Source organism: Abramis brama (assembly GCF_963993115.1).
Source record: "Abramis brama genome assembly, chromosome: 14".
In the NCBI taxonomy this organism is placed as follows: domain Eukaryota; kingdom Metazoa; phylum Chordata; class Actinopteri; order Cypriniformes; family Leuciscidae; genus Abramis; species Abramis brama.
In genome coordinates, this window is record NC_139976.1 from 10,124,519 (window position 1) to 10,138,823 (window position 14,305).

The following is a 14,305-nucleotide window of genomic DNA, read 5'->3' on the forward strand; positions in this document are numbered from 1 at the left end:
TTATTTATTATTACATTTAATAAACAAGAAAAAATTATATTAATTTACTGGACTGAATAAACTACGACTTTATTAAACTTCATTCAACCATCAAGGTTGTTGGGAAATTATTGCGGCCACTGTGTGTGTTACTATAATCGTCCAATAGAGGGCGTTGCCCCCACTATAGAGGTGCCGCAACATCAAAGGTGTTGATTGGATGAAGTGGTTGACAGACGGGATGGTGGCCAATCATCGCTGAAAGGTTAACTGTGCGTACTGCGTACTACAGAATGAAGCACGGCAGCGCCGGTGGATCAGCAGCACGCTGACTGGTGTCATAAGATCATTTGAAGGACTCGCTACAAGGATTTCCTCACAGTTTATACCGTTTTTAGAGGTAAATATTAACAATTTAGTGCTTTTTCTGGTTCTGGTGTTTAATGCATTAGCCGTCTTGTGAAGATGTCCTGTTGAAAATCCACACGACCTGCTTTATATGTTGCAAAGGCATGATCCAGCCAAACAAACCTTTGTCAGACATATTAATATTTTTTTTAAAATACCTTTACGGCTATACAACGGATATATTGTTGTAAGAGGCGAGAAATACACCGCACCCCGTGTGACATGACATCCATCACGTGCTAACAGGCGCTGCATTAACTATTCCACGCGCATATTCACGTGCATGATGCACAACAGGTCCTGTTTAATGCTTTTATATGCAAATATTTGATAACAATGCAGTGATACAAATTCCAGCTTCACTGAGCAAAAGAAAACGGTAAAGGCCGATGTAACTGATGCACGAGAATTCCTTGTTTATTTTTGCACATGCTAAACCCCTAGTGAGGTGAATCAAACCTACATGCAAATAAAGTCTAGTTTGACCTGCATCTACACTTTGAGCCCCACCCAAATCTGAGTTTTACATATTTGCTTATAGATAATCTGATTAATCTATAACTTCTAAAATATTTATAGATGCCTATAGATATTAAATTGGTTTAAAATTGTTCTTTTTGGGACCACTTGACAAAAAGTTATATTTATGGATTATAATTACAGTCTAAAATGTCTTTCTTTAATATGGCTGTCTAAACTTTTTATTAATTTTGTTTGTTCTACCTCATCTAGCTTTGTGATAAATAATCATTCAGATGTGATATATTTTTTTCAAATGCACAATGTTGCTTTTAAATACCAATAAATTGCATCACATTAGATTGCATACAGTGTTACATACTATTTTTTTATATTTTCAATAATTTTATATTAATAATTTTAGTTTAAGTTGTTGAAATTCTGAGTATTTGCCTTTTTATTTTTTTTATAGCTATATATTGGCCTATAGCTTTACTGTTTTCGTTTGCCATTTTAATACTTGTTTTAAAGTTAGTTGCCAATGCTATGGTAACATTTCTAATTTTCAAGTTTTTCTTTTAATATTTCATTCATTCATTTCCATTTTTTTTAACAGTTTAAGTTTTAGTTAACAATAACCACACGGGATGCATATAATCATTTAATCTTTTAATTGTAAAAATCAAAAATCACATTAATCACTGGATTCTGGAATGATGCTTATTTTGAGGGCTTCTCAAACGGCAAGATTGGAACTGAATATCATTTCATTAGAACAAACATTCACTAAACATTCAATGAATTGTAAATGAATGATTAGCAATGTGCATTTGCTGTCATTCTGAACAAGTATAAAATAAAAACGTGGTCTTCTAGGTCCGTGTGCTAATGGACCCTTTTCACATTTCCCAGGTTCTCAGAAGCGGAAGTCATCATAGTTGGGTAAATTTATAGAGGTGAACGAACGGAAACTATATATTATAAAATTATACATTATTATTATCATTATTATATAAATACAATTATTATATATTGTAAAGTTATACAACAAATAAAGTTTCTATGACTTTCCAAAAGAGGGGAGAAAATATAGAGAGATTTATTTTGTTGGTTGAAGAGAGATTAACGTCAAATTTACAGTCACTCCCTCAGTAGTTTTATTACAAACAACAGCATTGTTAAGCGGTTTTCTGTAATTTAATGCCAACACGTCATCACAGTCTGAAAAGGGTCAAATAGGGTCATTTATTAGGCACCCCAAGTAAGGAGCTCCTGTCATGCTGTAAGGAGTCAGGACGAATCATTCAGCTGGTGTTTAATCATATTTCACTCTTTTGCCTGTTCCTCCTGAGGCAGAGGCAAACAAGATGGACATGGACGTCCCTAAACCTCGTGTGTTTCTGAGCTACAGCCCCTCTGCCCTGTTTTCACAGTGAGAATCATTCTGCATGGTGTTGCTCCTTGTGTGTGTCTGCGACATGATGTGTGTCGCCCACTGCTTTATGCTTCAGTAATGCGCCGAAGCTCGGCTTTATCCTTCATCTGGTGCAGTTGTTGCAGAAATACCTCATGAAAATGAAATTTAATTAGAGGTTTAATTTGGTTTGGGAGATTTGAATTTTTGCCATTACTACAAGATGGCAAAGCGTGTTATTGCAGCCTTGTCCAATGCACTGCTTCTGCTGTGTGCTTGAACTTTAAAATCTAATTTAATAAAACAAAGACTGTGTTGTTAAATGGACTATGCTTTGTTTGAAAGATCTGACATAGTCCAGAAAAGGTTTCCACATGCTTTAATGTCCAAAACCCAATTATAGGGGCATTAAAGTCTCAGTGTTTGTGAAGTGTGATCTTTGTTCTCCTTATTGAGCCAATTAGGTAACAAAAATTAGGCTAACTAATCTCATAAATGAGTGCTCAAATAGTAACCTTTGTTCTGCACATTTTTTTGTTAGTTTGAAAGGCAATCAGAAGACCCATCCTTGCAGTTGTCATCAACAATTCATTCGTTTTGCATGGCGCTACTGAGAAGGCCCATGTAGAGTCGTACATGGTGCGGCCCAGAGTTCAAGTCTTTTCGTGGACCTTACAGCTTGTTCTGTATCTCTAGGTGGAGTTCACCGGTCGGTCCGACCCAAGTGATGGCCGCGGTGCAAGATGGACCGTGGAAGAGCCTGAGCTCGGGGAAGAAAGTCGCTTTGGCTGCCGGCCTCTCTGTGGGGGCCACGGTTGGCTACCTTGTTTACCGTCACATTCGAAGCAGCGGTGGTAAGTTGTGAACTCTAAGCAAGCTCTTTTCATGCTCTTAACATTTACTATGTGCTGATATCAGTTTTCACTCATTGATGATCAAAATGATATTGTTTGGAATTTTAACAATGATAGTATAGTGTTAATAATGTTCATTCCATCGTTTGATTCCGTAGTGCAATGCCAAAGCAAAGAGGAGTCCAGAATATCTGTTCCCCTTAACGTGTACCGATCTATTGCAAGATATCAGAGCGCCTTTCTAGACATAGTGAGTGTGTGTTCTTTCTTTTTTTATGTCACTTGGATTTTATCTGATCTGGAACTGTACATGATAAACAATATACTGTTCAAAAGTTTGGGGCGTTTAAGACTTTTTAGTGTTTTTGTCTCTTATGCTCACCAAGGCTGCATTTATTTAAAAAATACAGTAGTTTGGTGATTTTATTATAGTGTAATATAATATGCACTGTAAATTGAGACAAAGCTGAATTTCCAGCATCATTACTCCAGTGTTCAGTGTCACATGATCCTTCAGAAATCATTCTAATATGCCGATTTGCTGCTCAAGAAACATTTCTTATTATCGTCATCAATGTTGAAAACACTTGTGCTGCTTAATTTTTGTGTGAAAAAACATATGTTTTTAGGATTCTTTGATGAATATAAAGTTCAAAACAGAGCATTACAAATAATGATATATCATTATAAATATATTTGATTGTCACTTTTAGTCAATTTAATGCGTCCTTGCTAAATAAGTATTCATTTCTTTTTAAATTTTTTATTGACCCCATACTTTTGAACAAGTGTAATATGTGTATATTGTATATTATTAATATTTGGCGCTGTGATGTAAAGTTATACAACAAATAAAAACTTTTATCCAAGGCAATTTAACGAGGAAAAAAGTAATTACTTTTTTCCTTGTTAAATTGCCTTGGATAAAAGTGTACTTAAATGAATATAAATGCAACATTAAGTTTTATAATAATTGTGATTTCCAAGCCTGTAAATGAACAAAATCCTAATTAGGATTGAAATCACTTGAGTAGTTTTTCTCAGTGAAAAACAATGAAAATTAATTTGGTTAAAATGTATATGATTTGTCTTATGTGATTATCTCACATTTGTGTAGGTGAATCAGAAGTCTGGTGCCCAGATAAATGTGCTGCCAAACACTGAAGAGCAGAGCATGGTGAATTTTCTGATCCAGGGCTCACCCGAGCAGATTCTGGTGGCACAGTGTGCGCTGGAGAAACTGGCCACCGACTGTGAGGTCATCACTGAGGTTATAGACGTGCCTCAGACGGCATTTGGAAGAATTATAGGTTGGTGTGCACTTTAAGTAAAAGTATCTCTGTTGTTGTGTTAGAATGATGCCAAGCACAAATGCTCTGTCAACATTTAATCTCCTGCGTAATATGTTTGAAATATTTGCTCCAGGTCGTGGTGGTGAGACCTTAAAGTTCATAAACAGAGTCTCAGGGGCCAGGGTGAACTGCTCCAAAGATCGTGGACACGGCTTAGAGGAGAAGGGCAAGATCACGATTAACGGCACACGCAAGGAAATTCAAAGTGCAAAGGTGAGATTTTAGCATACGCGTGGTTTAGAAAAATAGCTTTCTGCGTTCATACGCTGATTTTACACACATGTAGTGAGTGAGATGTAGATTTTGGTTATGTTTTTTTCTCACAGGAGATGATCATGGAGAAGGTCATAGAGAATGAAACCGTACGAAAGCGGATAAGTCAAGCTTCTGCACTGCGTCAGAAGAGGAAACCGCCGGAAACTGAACAATTTAACAAGGCCCAAGGACCGGAGAATGAATTATTAAAGCTTAATGGAAAAGATTTACCTTCCCCAGTGATTGAGCTTAAACAAGAGGGGCCTGCTACGGTCAACGGCTTTGCAGACAGCAGTGATACTGCTGAAAACTCCCTTAAATCAGAGGAGGAGATTCTCTCTCCAGTATCGCCTTTGGAGATCTCCAAATTTGAAAGTAAGATTAACCAAACCCACTTTCACAAGGCCAGTGAATGATAGGAATCACACAAAAATTATAATTCTGTCATCATTTACTTACCTCATGTCGTTCCAAACCTGTACGAACCAACAGCTCCATTAGTGTTCCACAGAAGAAAGTAAGTCATTATTCACTTGAAGGTGAATAAATGACCGAATTTTCATTTTGGGTGAACCATACTTCCAACTTTAGGAACATATTTAGAAATTTGCCCAGGAAGGGCTGAATGATTAATCAAAATAAATTGAGAATCAAGTTAAAAGAATCAAACAAAAGGTTAATGTTTAAGTAAATATTTGAAGTTAATTCATAATTTTACAAATATACACATACACGCATGTTTTCACAAATTGACGTTTTTGGTTTTTACATGGAAACGATAACGGTATAATTTTCAAAAACTTTCACTTTGAAACCCAAATTTAAAAAGCTTACATTATCAGGCCGCCAAAACGCTGATGTTGTGTAAATGAACGGCCAAAACGCATAAAAAGTTTTCCGTTTTTAGTTGAAATCTGTATCTTGTGAATGGCCCCTTAGACTCCTGTAGAAGGTAAAATCACTAATTCATCTTTTCTTAATTCATCTTTTCTTACCAGTTCCTAGTCCAGATCTGAGCTTCCAGCCCGATGAGCATCTGGAGGTGTATGTGTCTGCCTCTGAGAATCCACAACACTTTTGGATCCAGATCCTGGGGGTCCGATCTCTACAGCTGGATAAACTGACTGCCGAAATGAGCCATTTCTACAACAGTGATACCTCACAAGTGAGTTTGCTTGACCTCACTTGACTTGGGTTCCATGACCATGATAAATTAGTAAATGACTTCTCCATTATTATCATTTATTTTATAATATTAGTGAATAATTACTACTTCTCTTACCACAGGAGCACAGAGTGGAGACCATTATTGTTGGAGACATAGTGGCTGCTTCATACAGGGACCATGGCACGTGGAATCGTGCTCGAGTGTTAGGAATTCTGGGCTCTGGTGAGGTGGATTTGTATTATGTGGACTTTGGGGACAATGGGGAGCTTCCACGGGAACATTTACGAAGCATGAGGTAAGCGAGAGATGGAGAGTGCAGAATCAGCTGTTATGCTTTATATATATATATATATGCTTTTTTGGCTCTTAATTTTTGTTATTTTCCCATTTCTGCATAAGCACAGAGTGATATGTATACTCATGCTGATGATATATTATTTTGTGGTGTTTTTAGAAGTGACTTCCTGAGCCTGCCCTTCCAAGCCATTGAGTGCAGCCTTGCAGGGGTTCGTCCTGCAGGTAAAAAGTGATATTCAGGTGTTTATCAGTGAAATAGAAGTTTCATCAAAAGTTAAAATGTTATCTATCTTTATTTTGTTTCAGGAGAGGTTTGGACTGAGGCGGCCCTGGATGACTTTGAACGCATGACATACTGTGCTGAATGGAAACCTTTACTGGCCAAACTATACAGCTATTCTCATTCTGAGATCTCGTCCTGGCCCAGTGTGAAACTCTATGACAACAGCCAGGGAAAGGTTAGAGGTCAACATAACAACTAGGGGTGTAACAATACATCGATCAAACGTCTAATGATACGATGCATCGATGCCACATGTAAAATATCGATATACGGTACCTTTATTTTGACATTCTCCACATCCTCACGTAATGTCTGTCCTCACGTAATGTCTGTCCTCACGTAATGTCTGTCCTCACGTAATGTCTGTCCTCACGTAATGTCGTAATTTTCGTTTACTCGCTATGCTGTCTGCCGGGGTGTCTTTGTAACGTTAGTCTCCTCAGCTGAAATACTGTAGATGCCTGACAAGATTGACTGAACCCTAAACACGTTTTGTCACAAAAGCCGGTATTGTCCACTGTCAAGGCATCGCAATTTCATGTTTTACAGCAGAAACCGTCAGGCACCCTTGTTGTTGGTGAACACAACCCGATAAGTCCGTTTTAGCGAATCAGCATGCAGTATTCAGGTCAGGTGACAAGGCTGCTAGTCACTTTGAAAAGACGCGCTAGCTGAGAGGGGTTTTGTCAAAGCTGACTAAAAGTGCTCGAGGATGGAAAATTTCAACGAACATGATGAACCTGTGATATCTTCTTCGGGGCGTAAAAGGAAAATAAAAGCTGAAACTTTTTCACGGAACCTTGCTAAAGCATCTTGGAATGCTCAATAAAAAACAAAAACATTATTTGTGAAAATTAACAAGAACAGAGTTATCTGTTTTTGTAAATTAATTCTTCTATTGTAAATGTCCCAAAATGGGAGAGGGTGTGTAATTTTCAAAGAGTAAACATTCATGTTATATATTTTGGTTGCATTTGTGAGTTATTAAAAATGGAACTGGTTGTGTAAACTTGGCACATAATATCTAAATATCGATAAGTAATTTGATATTGCCCTGAATCGAATCGTAATCGTATCGCAGAACTTTTTGAGGTATCGGCAAATATCGTATCGCCGGCCGAGAGAATCGATATCATTCCGTGATGAACTGTCCGATTTACACCCCTAATCACAACTCACTTTTGCATGTCAAACAATAAAGCCTGCCCTTTTGACAGAATTTTGTCATCGTATTATATATTCTGGCTCCTCAAACTGGAATATTTTATATAATAGCATATTAAATTTAAATTATTGGCTGACGTTTTTATCCAAAGCTAGTTAAAGGTATAGATGTTATTAGTTCGTGCATTCTCGGTATCAACCAATGACCTTGGCGTTGCAAGCATAGCGCCATGCTATAGGAATTTAATGTGGAACTCATGGGTTGCCTCTTCTGAAGCAGTATTTTTTTAGTACGTTACATATAGTACATAATAATTTTTTATATATATATATATATATATATATATATATATATATATATATATATATATATATATATTAGTATTTTTGTTACATTATATATTACATTTATATACATTATTAGTTTTTATTAATATTTTGAATTGAATTGGCTTTTATATTTTCAGTTTTCTTTTTAAATACATTTTAGTCATTTTATGTTTTTGTCATTTTGATTAGTTTTTTTTTTATTTTCCATAAAATGTTTTTATTAGTTTTAATTAACGATAACAACACTGTCCTTAAACCTGCTTAATCTTAAACTTAATCCACACATTCATTTGCACTTTAGTAGAATTACTACCACCTAGCAATGCCGTAGCATCCACTCCTACAGTCTAGCACTCATCCAAATCACCCTAACAAATACTGACATTGCGGTGGCAAGTTTTACATGGACAGGCATCACTCAGATTATCTTCTGAAATTGTAATAGTATTCACAAAATAATATTGTGAAATTGTAATTGAAATTGTGATTGTGCGGTTTATCTCTTCTGTCTCAGGCTGTGGATCTCGGTAAGGAGTTGATTAGTCTCGGTCATGCTGTAAGCTGCGAGGATGAAGGGACTGGGCTGAGGGGAGACTGGGATGAGTCCAGATCACTGCAGAAGATGCTGGTAAAATATATGGATTGTGTTATATAGTGTATTGCAGGTGGAAGCCGCAATAAGAGAATCTCTGTTTGGATTTTCACAGGATGACATGACTGGAGCGACCTCTGAATTCAGTATGTCCTGCATCAGTTTGTCAGGTATGTTTTCTTTCAGCTTTGTTGGAGAAATGGAATGTTCAACTTTCATGTGCATCTTCCTTTTTCATGCAATTTATAACCTTTTAAAGTTGTCTTTAAATTCTGGATGCGTCAGTACATGCTTATATTTCTCCACTTAGACAACCGCTCAAAAGTTTGGGGTCAGTATGATGATCATTTTTATTTTTATTTTTTAAGTATTGACTGAAAGTAAGACATTTAGAATTTTACAAAAGTTTTCGATTTCAAATAAATGCTGTTCTTTTTAACTTTCTGTTCACTGGTGAATCCTGAAAAAATGTATCCCGGATTCCACAAAAATATTGATAATCAAAGTAAGGATGCTGAAAATTCAGCTTTGCCATCACAGGAATACATTCCATTTCTAAATATATTAAATTAGATTCAATTTAATTCTTTTAAATTGTAATAATATTTCACAATATTTTTTTTACTGTATTTTTGATCAGATAAATACAGCCTTCGTGAGCATGAGAGACTTCTTTCAAAATGTTACAAATTCTTACTGACCCCAAACTATTGAACAGTAGTGCATTTCAGTTCAGCAGTGTTTAACCAGTCATTGGGCTGGCGTGTGTGAAGGTTCAGCATATCCATGGGCAAGCAAGGTGCTGGAATGGTCTCCACGTCTCACAAGCTCTTTGGAGATGGAGCGAGCTGACGTGGACCAGAGCCCGTGTTTTGGATTCATGTCTTCCTCTTCCCTGATCCACTCCACTCCATCTCAGAACCTGAGTGAGCTAGTCAGCCAGATACTTGAGTCGTCTTCGTCCACGCTAGACCCTCCAATCCAGTCCAACAACTTAACCCCAGTGTCACCATTACATGTGCTGTCAGTTCAGGAAATCTCATCCACATCTCCCTCCTGTGTGGAGGCTGTGACATCAGCGCTGGATTCCTTCACTCTTAGTGATGACGTTTTCCTTGGCACGCATTTTTACGGCAAGAAGGAGAAGATGACATCTGCGTCAGAAGAGATGGGCTCATTTTGTACAGTGGACAGTTACAGTGAAAATACAGAGAGCAGTGACAGCATCAGAGGAGTGTGGTATTATCTTTCTTCCTCTAGGGACTCGTCCGAAGTGTCTCTCAGCACCACCATGCCTCAGTCGTCCACTGGATCATCCTCGTATTTGACAGAATCTTGTGACGAGACAACTGCTTCCTCTGTGGCTGTGATTGAACTGAGTTCAGATTCATCCAGGAGTGTTGAAGACACTGAAGTGGGACTCAGTCCAGCTAATCTGACTCATCCACACCAGACTCCAGAGGTTATCACTCTGAGTGACAGTAGCAGCCATGGAAGTGTTTTAATTAACACTTCTGAAGAGCCTAAACGAGAGTCATTTACGGAGGGAAATTTAGATGAACGAAACCTGTTAAAAAGCGATGTGAAACGCCAGACGCCAAGCTTGAATGATGAAACCCTACATAATGAAGCTGGAAGTGTAACTGGAGAAAGAGGAAGTAAACAAGACCTTCAGAAACCAAAGAACATGTGTTTCAAAAGTGAACAGGGCAACAGTGGTGAAGACACTTCAAGAGGTATAGATTTTATACTTGACTTGGCGACACTGGAGCACGTTGGATCTCTATGGGATGTGACTGGTTTTCAATTAAGGGCTTTAATACACCGTACTACACTGTTTATGCCCACATGTGAGACCGCACAACTGTGAGGCTTGATTTACACTACACATGGGTTTGGGCTTCAATGGGAGAGGCACATACTTTTTTATTCATTGGTGCTTGTGAAGGTGAAGCGTTTTCAGAACCTACACCTCAAAGTATTAAAGGTGCTGTAAGCCAAGGACATCTGCAATTTTGCCTGAAGATTCTGGAAACTTTTAACATTTGAAAATAGGCAAGCACCTCACATTTTAAAAAAAACTACTGGGCTCAGTAGTACTTGCTCAACTTACCTTTTCCCCTAGTTAAAGCAACATTTGTAAATGTAAATTCTTTCAACAAAGAAAGCAGTTTTAGTTAACAATTACAACATTATTATCAGCAGCTTTCCATGAATTCCTATTCATCTCAATGGCAGTTACAATGTAAAGGCTAATTTTTTGCCCATTACAGGTCAAACTGCCTTTAAAAAAAATGCTTCCAGCACCTTTAAATTTTGAAGTTTTATATTTCTGTTTTGTGGCCTTTCTCTGATTTAACTTTTGTCCTGTTTCATGTTGTCCTTTTCATCTTTCAGAAGTTGCCTCAATTTCTGGAAGTGTGGATGACACTATTGATGAAGAATTCAACTGACAAAAATAACCAAAGAAATGTATGCCTTGATATTGGTAAGCAAAAATCTCATATTAAGTTTGGATGCTCCTGTGTATAATATTTCATTTAAGACCAGCTGATTGTGTTAATGCTGCCTGTATCCTCCTCTCCTCCCCAGAGACCAGTTGCTATCCTCATTTAGCATTCAGCACATGCTTCCCGTCTCTGAGAAAGAGCCTTACTTGACTACGCCACCTGCTCAGACTGCCTGTATTTACTGTACAAGTTCTCATATAAGGAATGATTTTCATAGTTCGTATGTTTTTTTGTTTTTTTTAACTGTTTACACTTGTGTTCTCATTGTGTTCATCTCATTTACGTATTAAAATGTTACAAATTTTTTTGGTCTGAACTTCGAAGAGCAGATAATAGACAGTGGAAGAGCAGATCTCAGGGAACTCATGATTGAGTCAGTTTGAAACCTCAGTATTGTTGCAGTGTAGCACCAAGGTTCCTTTGGTTTGTTTCTCAGTGATAAGACGGTTCAGCTTTTTGTTGATGGGCCATTTTTCATTTTCTGTGTCAAAATTATTTATGTTGTGAATTGAGTTTTATTAAATTAAATGCTATGGTATATATGTGTATATAATCAAATAAAGTCTATTATTATACCCCATATTAATTTGAATAGCTTTTCTGTGCAAGTTGAGTGAACATGGTTCTTCTATTATTTTTGGATTATTGTACTGCAATAAAATGCTTGAGGGGAATTGGATCTCATGCAATGAATGGATGCACACTGTTTATCAAGTAATTGCAGAATAATACAAATGGTGTTATAAAATATGCAAAAGTTATTCAGAAACAGGAGCTAATGATAGTGGCTGAACACATGGTAATGGAGATAGATAATATATCTTCCATTATTATCTTCCATTATATTTAAAGACAGCATAGACTAAGCAATACAATTGTAAGAAACTGCAAATAATTCAATAAAATATTTAACATCTAAACCATAAATAAACAATATGGCAATCAACTTCATGTACAAGATTACTGATTGAAGTTCTTTGGAGGAGCTGTAGGCTAAGTACTGACATCTCGTATATCATTCAAAATGTTTATGTAGCTTTTATGTATAATACAAAAAATGAGGTGCAGTTTGGTTTAATTAAAAATACCAGTAAAATTTGTTGCATCAATAGAGGATTACTGTAAAATAGATATTTTATTATATAATGTGTATATACACAGGCACATACAATAGATGAGTAACAAACAATAGATTTACAACTATTTTACAGTAATCCTATATATTATACAATAACAAATTTGATTTTTTTTTAAAAAAATACCTAACCTCAGAAAATGCTGATTTTCAACCTCAAAAGGTCAAACAAAATTGTATATGTGTATAATTTATTGAATTTGTGAGACTCGGATACGATGTGCACACCTCATTGAACTACATTACGTTACTCGCATAAGACATAGACTATCCCCATCTACTGAGCTGGCCACACATCTACACATTTATCACCCCATCCATCATTTCATCGTGTCATATTCTATTACCATGAAGTTATGGCCCTAGACATAATATATTTAATAGTTATAGTCAATAAATCTGCTATGGCAGCACAAAGTCCGTATTTATTTGATCTGAGATTATTCACCCTCACTAAAACATTTCCTATTACCTTATATGGTGTAAAAGTGGCGTACAGGTTAACCGTTATTGGCTAATGTCCATGCCAATCATTGTAGATCCACGCGCATGCGCACTCGAACCATGACAATTGTTGATAATCAACTGGAGTTATTTTTTGCTTTAGAGTAAATAATTTCAAGCCAGGCCCTTCCCCCGCGGGGGGCTCTCGGACCATACCACACCGAACATAAGATACCGACGTGTATGAAGGGCTAATGGAAAACCCAAGGGATATGGTAAGAAAGAGTTTGTTTGAGCCCGCTTCCTTGATTTAGCGCAGTTAGCGGCTAGCAGTGTTAGCCGTCCTCTTTGTTTTGGTTGTCAGAAACAGATCCTGCTAGTCACACAAACTACAGCATTTACCTCATTCAAATCACTCGTAATACTTTCTATGCTATGTAACCGTTCATTCAAACCAACTGTCTCACTAAATGGTGCAAAAACAACTGATTATGTGTGTGTTTTGTGCAGCTGAAATATACCCGCAGGCCCATGATTGTGTCTATGTTTGTGGTCGTGAATCAAAACATAGTTAGTAGACAGTATTTATGGGGGTCATAAACGCGTTTAGGTCGTTTCCATGAAACGTTCTGTTTATGTAGGTTTTGAGGCACAGCATATGTGGATGTTTGTGTTGTGTTGGCTTGTGAAATGACATACATTTTACTTAAAGGTGGGTTATGTGGATATTAAATGTATAGATTTTGGTGAAATTGTTTTTTAGCAAATGGAAATGGAAATGGCATGCTTTTAGATGAAGAAGTGGTCTGAAATTATGCTTTTTGAATTCAGGTCACAGTGGTTTGGACAAATCCTTGTCTGATGCACCAGCCTAGCAGTTCAATATTGAAAAGAAAAAAAAAACGTATGAAAATACAGTAAATATCATTGAAAATATTAAATGAGTCTTTTGCTCTAGCTATCTCCTTTCTTTGAAATGCCCTGTGGGGATATTGGATGCTGATGATATTGCCCCTTTGTACGTGGTATTTGCTTTTTTGTGACCCCTGAGAACCTTCAATTTTATTAATGTGATTTGCTCTGCTTCCTAATTCCCTGCTCATTAAAGCGTTGATGAACTAGTATAAAGATTATGGTTATCACTGACTGTAATATTAATCGCGCTGTATTATGTCAAAGGTAATTATTTATTTAACTATTATGGCTGTATAATTGAGCTTTAATCCTTGTCTTTCTTTGCCCTTCTTCTCTATTTTCTCCACATTTTCCCCCTCTTCTCACCTTGTCGCATGTAGGCTGAGCACACTCCCCGCTCAGAGCGAAAGAGAAGAGATTCGTTCGGGATGTTTGACGGATATGACAGTTGCAGTGAAGACAGCAGTAGCAGCTCCAGCTCAGAGGACAGTGAGGATGAAGTCCCCAGCATCCCCGCCAGCCTGCCTATCATCAAAAACAACGGCCAGGTCTACACCTATCCTGATGGAAAAGCTGGAATGGGTTAGTCATGTCCATACATTATTTTTCATTTAAACCTAGAAATAAAAAGAACATAGTATATATTTCACTCCTTGTTATAATTTAACCATGGTTACAATGTAACTTCTAATGAAAAATTGTACCCCCTAACTAACAAAAATAATTTTGTGGTTTGCTTTTCGTAC

The 14,305-nt window shown here is 36.9% G+C and overlaps 2 protein-coding genes and 1 long non-coding RNA gene across 4 annotated transcripts in view; all 3 read left to right on the forward strand.

The window, feature by feature from the left end:
* Nucleotides 1–14,305, forward strand: part of LOC311096362 — a 253,553-nt gene that overhangs the window by 130,007 nt on the left and 109,241 nt on the right. The window lies entirely within an intron of this gene.
* Nucleotides 245–11,645, forward strand: tdrkh (tudor and KH domain containing). 2 transcript variants are annotated; one of them, XM_084135425.1, is made up of 14 exons: nt 245–379; nt 2,957–3,114; nt 3,273–3,364; nt 4,232–4,424; nt 4,540–4,679; nt 4,793–5,096; nt 5,720–5,886; nt 6,009–6,184; nt 6,344–6,408; nt 6,493–6,644; nt 8,478–8,591; nt 8,671–8,725; nt 10,953–11,043; nt 11,148–11,645. In XM_084135425.1, the coding sequence occupies exons 2-13, from the start codon at nt 2,988–2,990 to the stop codon at nt 11,006–11,008; spliced, it is 1,641 nt and encodes a 546-aa protein (XP_083991551.1). In that variant the 5' UTR covers nt 245–379; nt 2,957–2,987; the 3' UTR covers nt 11,009–11,043; nt 11,148–11,645. The 2 variants fall into 2 exon arrangements, with proteins under 2 accessions (XP_083991551.1, XP_083991552.1); XM_084135426.1 differs by lacking the exon at nt 245–379 and adding an exon at nt 2,131–2,278.
* Nucleotides 12,765–14,305, forward strand: part of mbtd1 (mbt domain containing 1) — an 11,997-nt gene continuing 10,456 nt past the window's right edge. The window contains exons 1-2 of the mRNA XM_084135324.1: nt 12,765–12,919; nt 13,940–14,141. Of these exons, the coding sequence (XP_083991450.1) occupies nt 12,899–12,919; nt 13,940–14,141 (223 nt within the window). The 5' untranslated portion in view covers nt 12,765–12,898. The remainder of the gene's footprint in view (nt 12,920–13,939; nt 14,142–14,305) is intronic.

Coding starts and splice junctions, on each gene's coding strand:
- tdrkh (XM_084135426.1), top strand. CDS start 2,214: ATGGACATGGACGTCCCTAAACCTCGTGTGTTTCTGAGCTACAGCCCC. Junction 3,365..4,231: donor AGAGCGCCTTTCTAGACATA/GTGAGTGTGTGT, acceptor ACATTTGTGTAG/GTGAATCAGAAGTCTGGTGC. Junction 6,409..6,492: donor TGCAGGGGTTCGTCCTGCAG/GTAAAAAGTGAT, acceptor ATTTTGTTTCAG/GAGAGGTTTGGACTGAGGCG.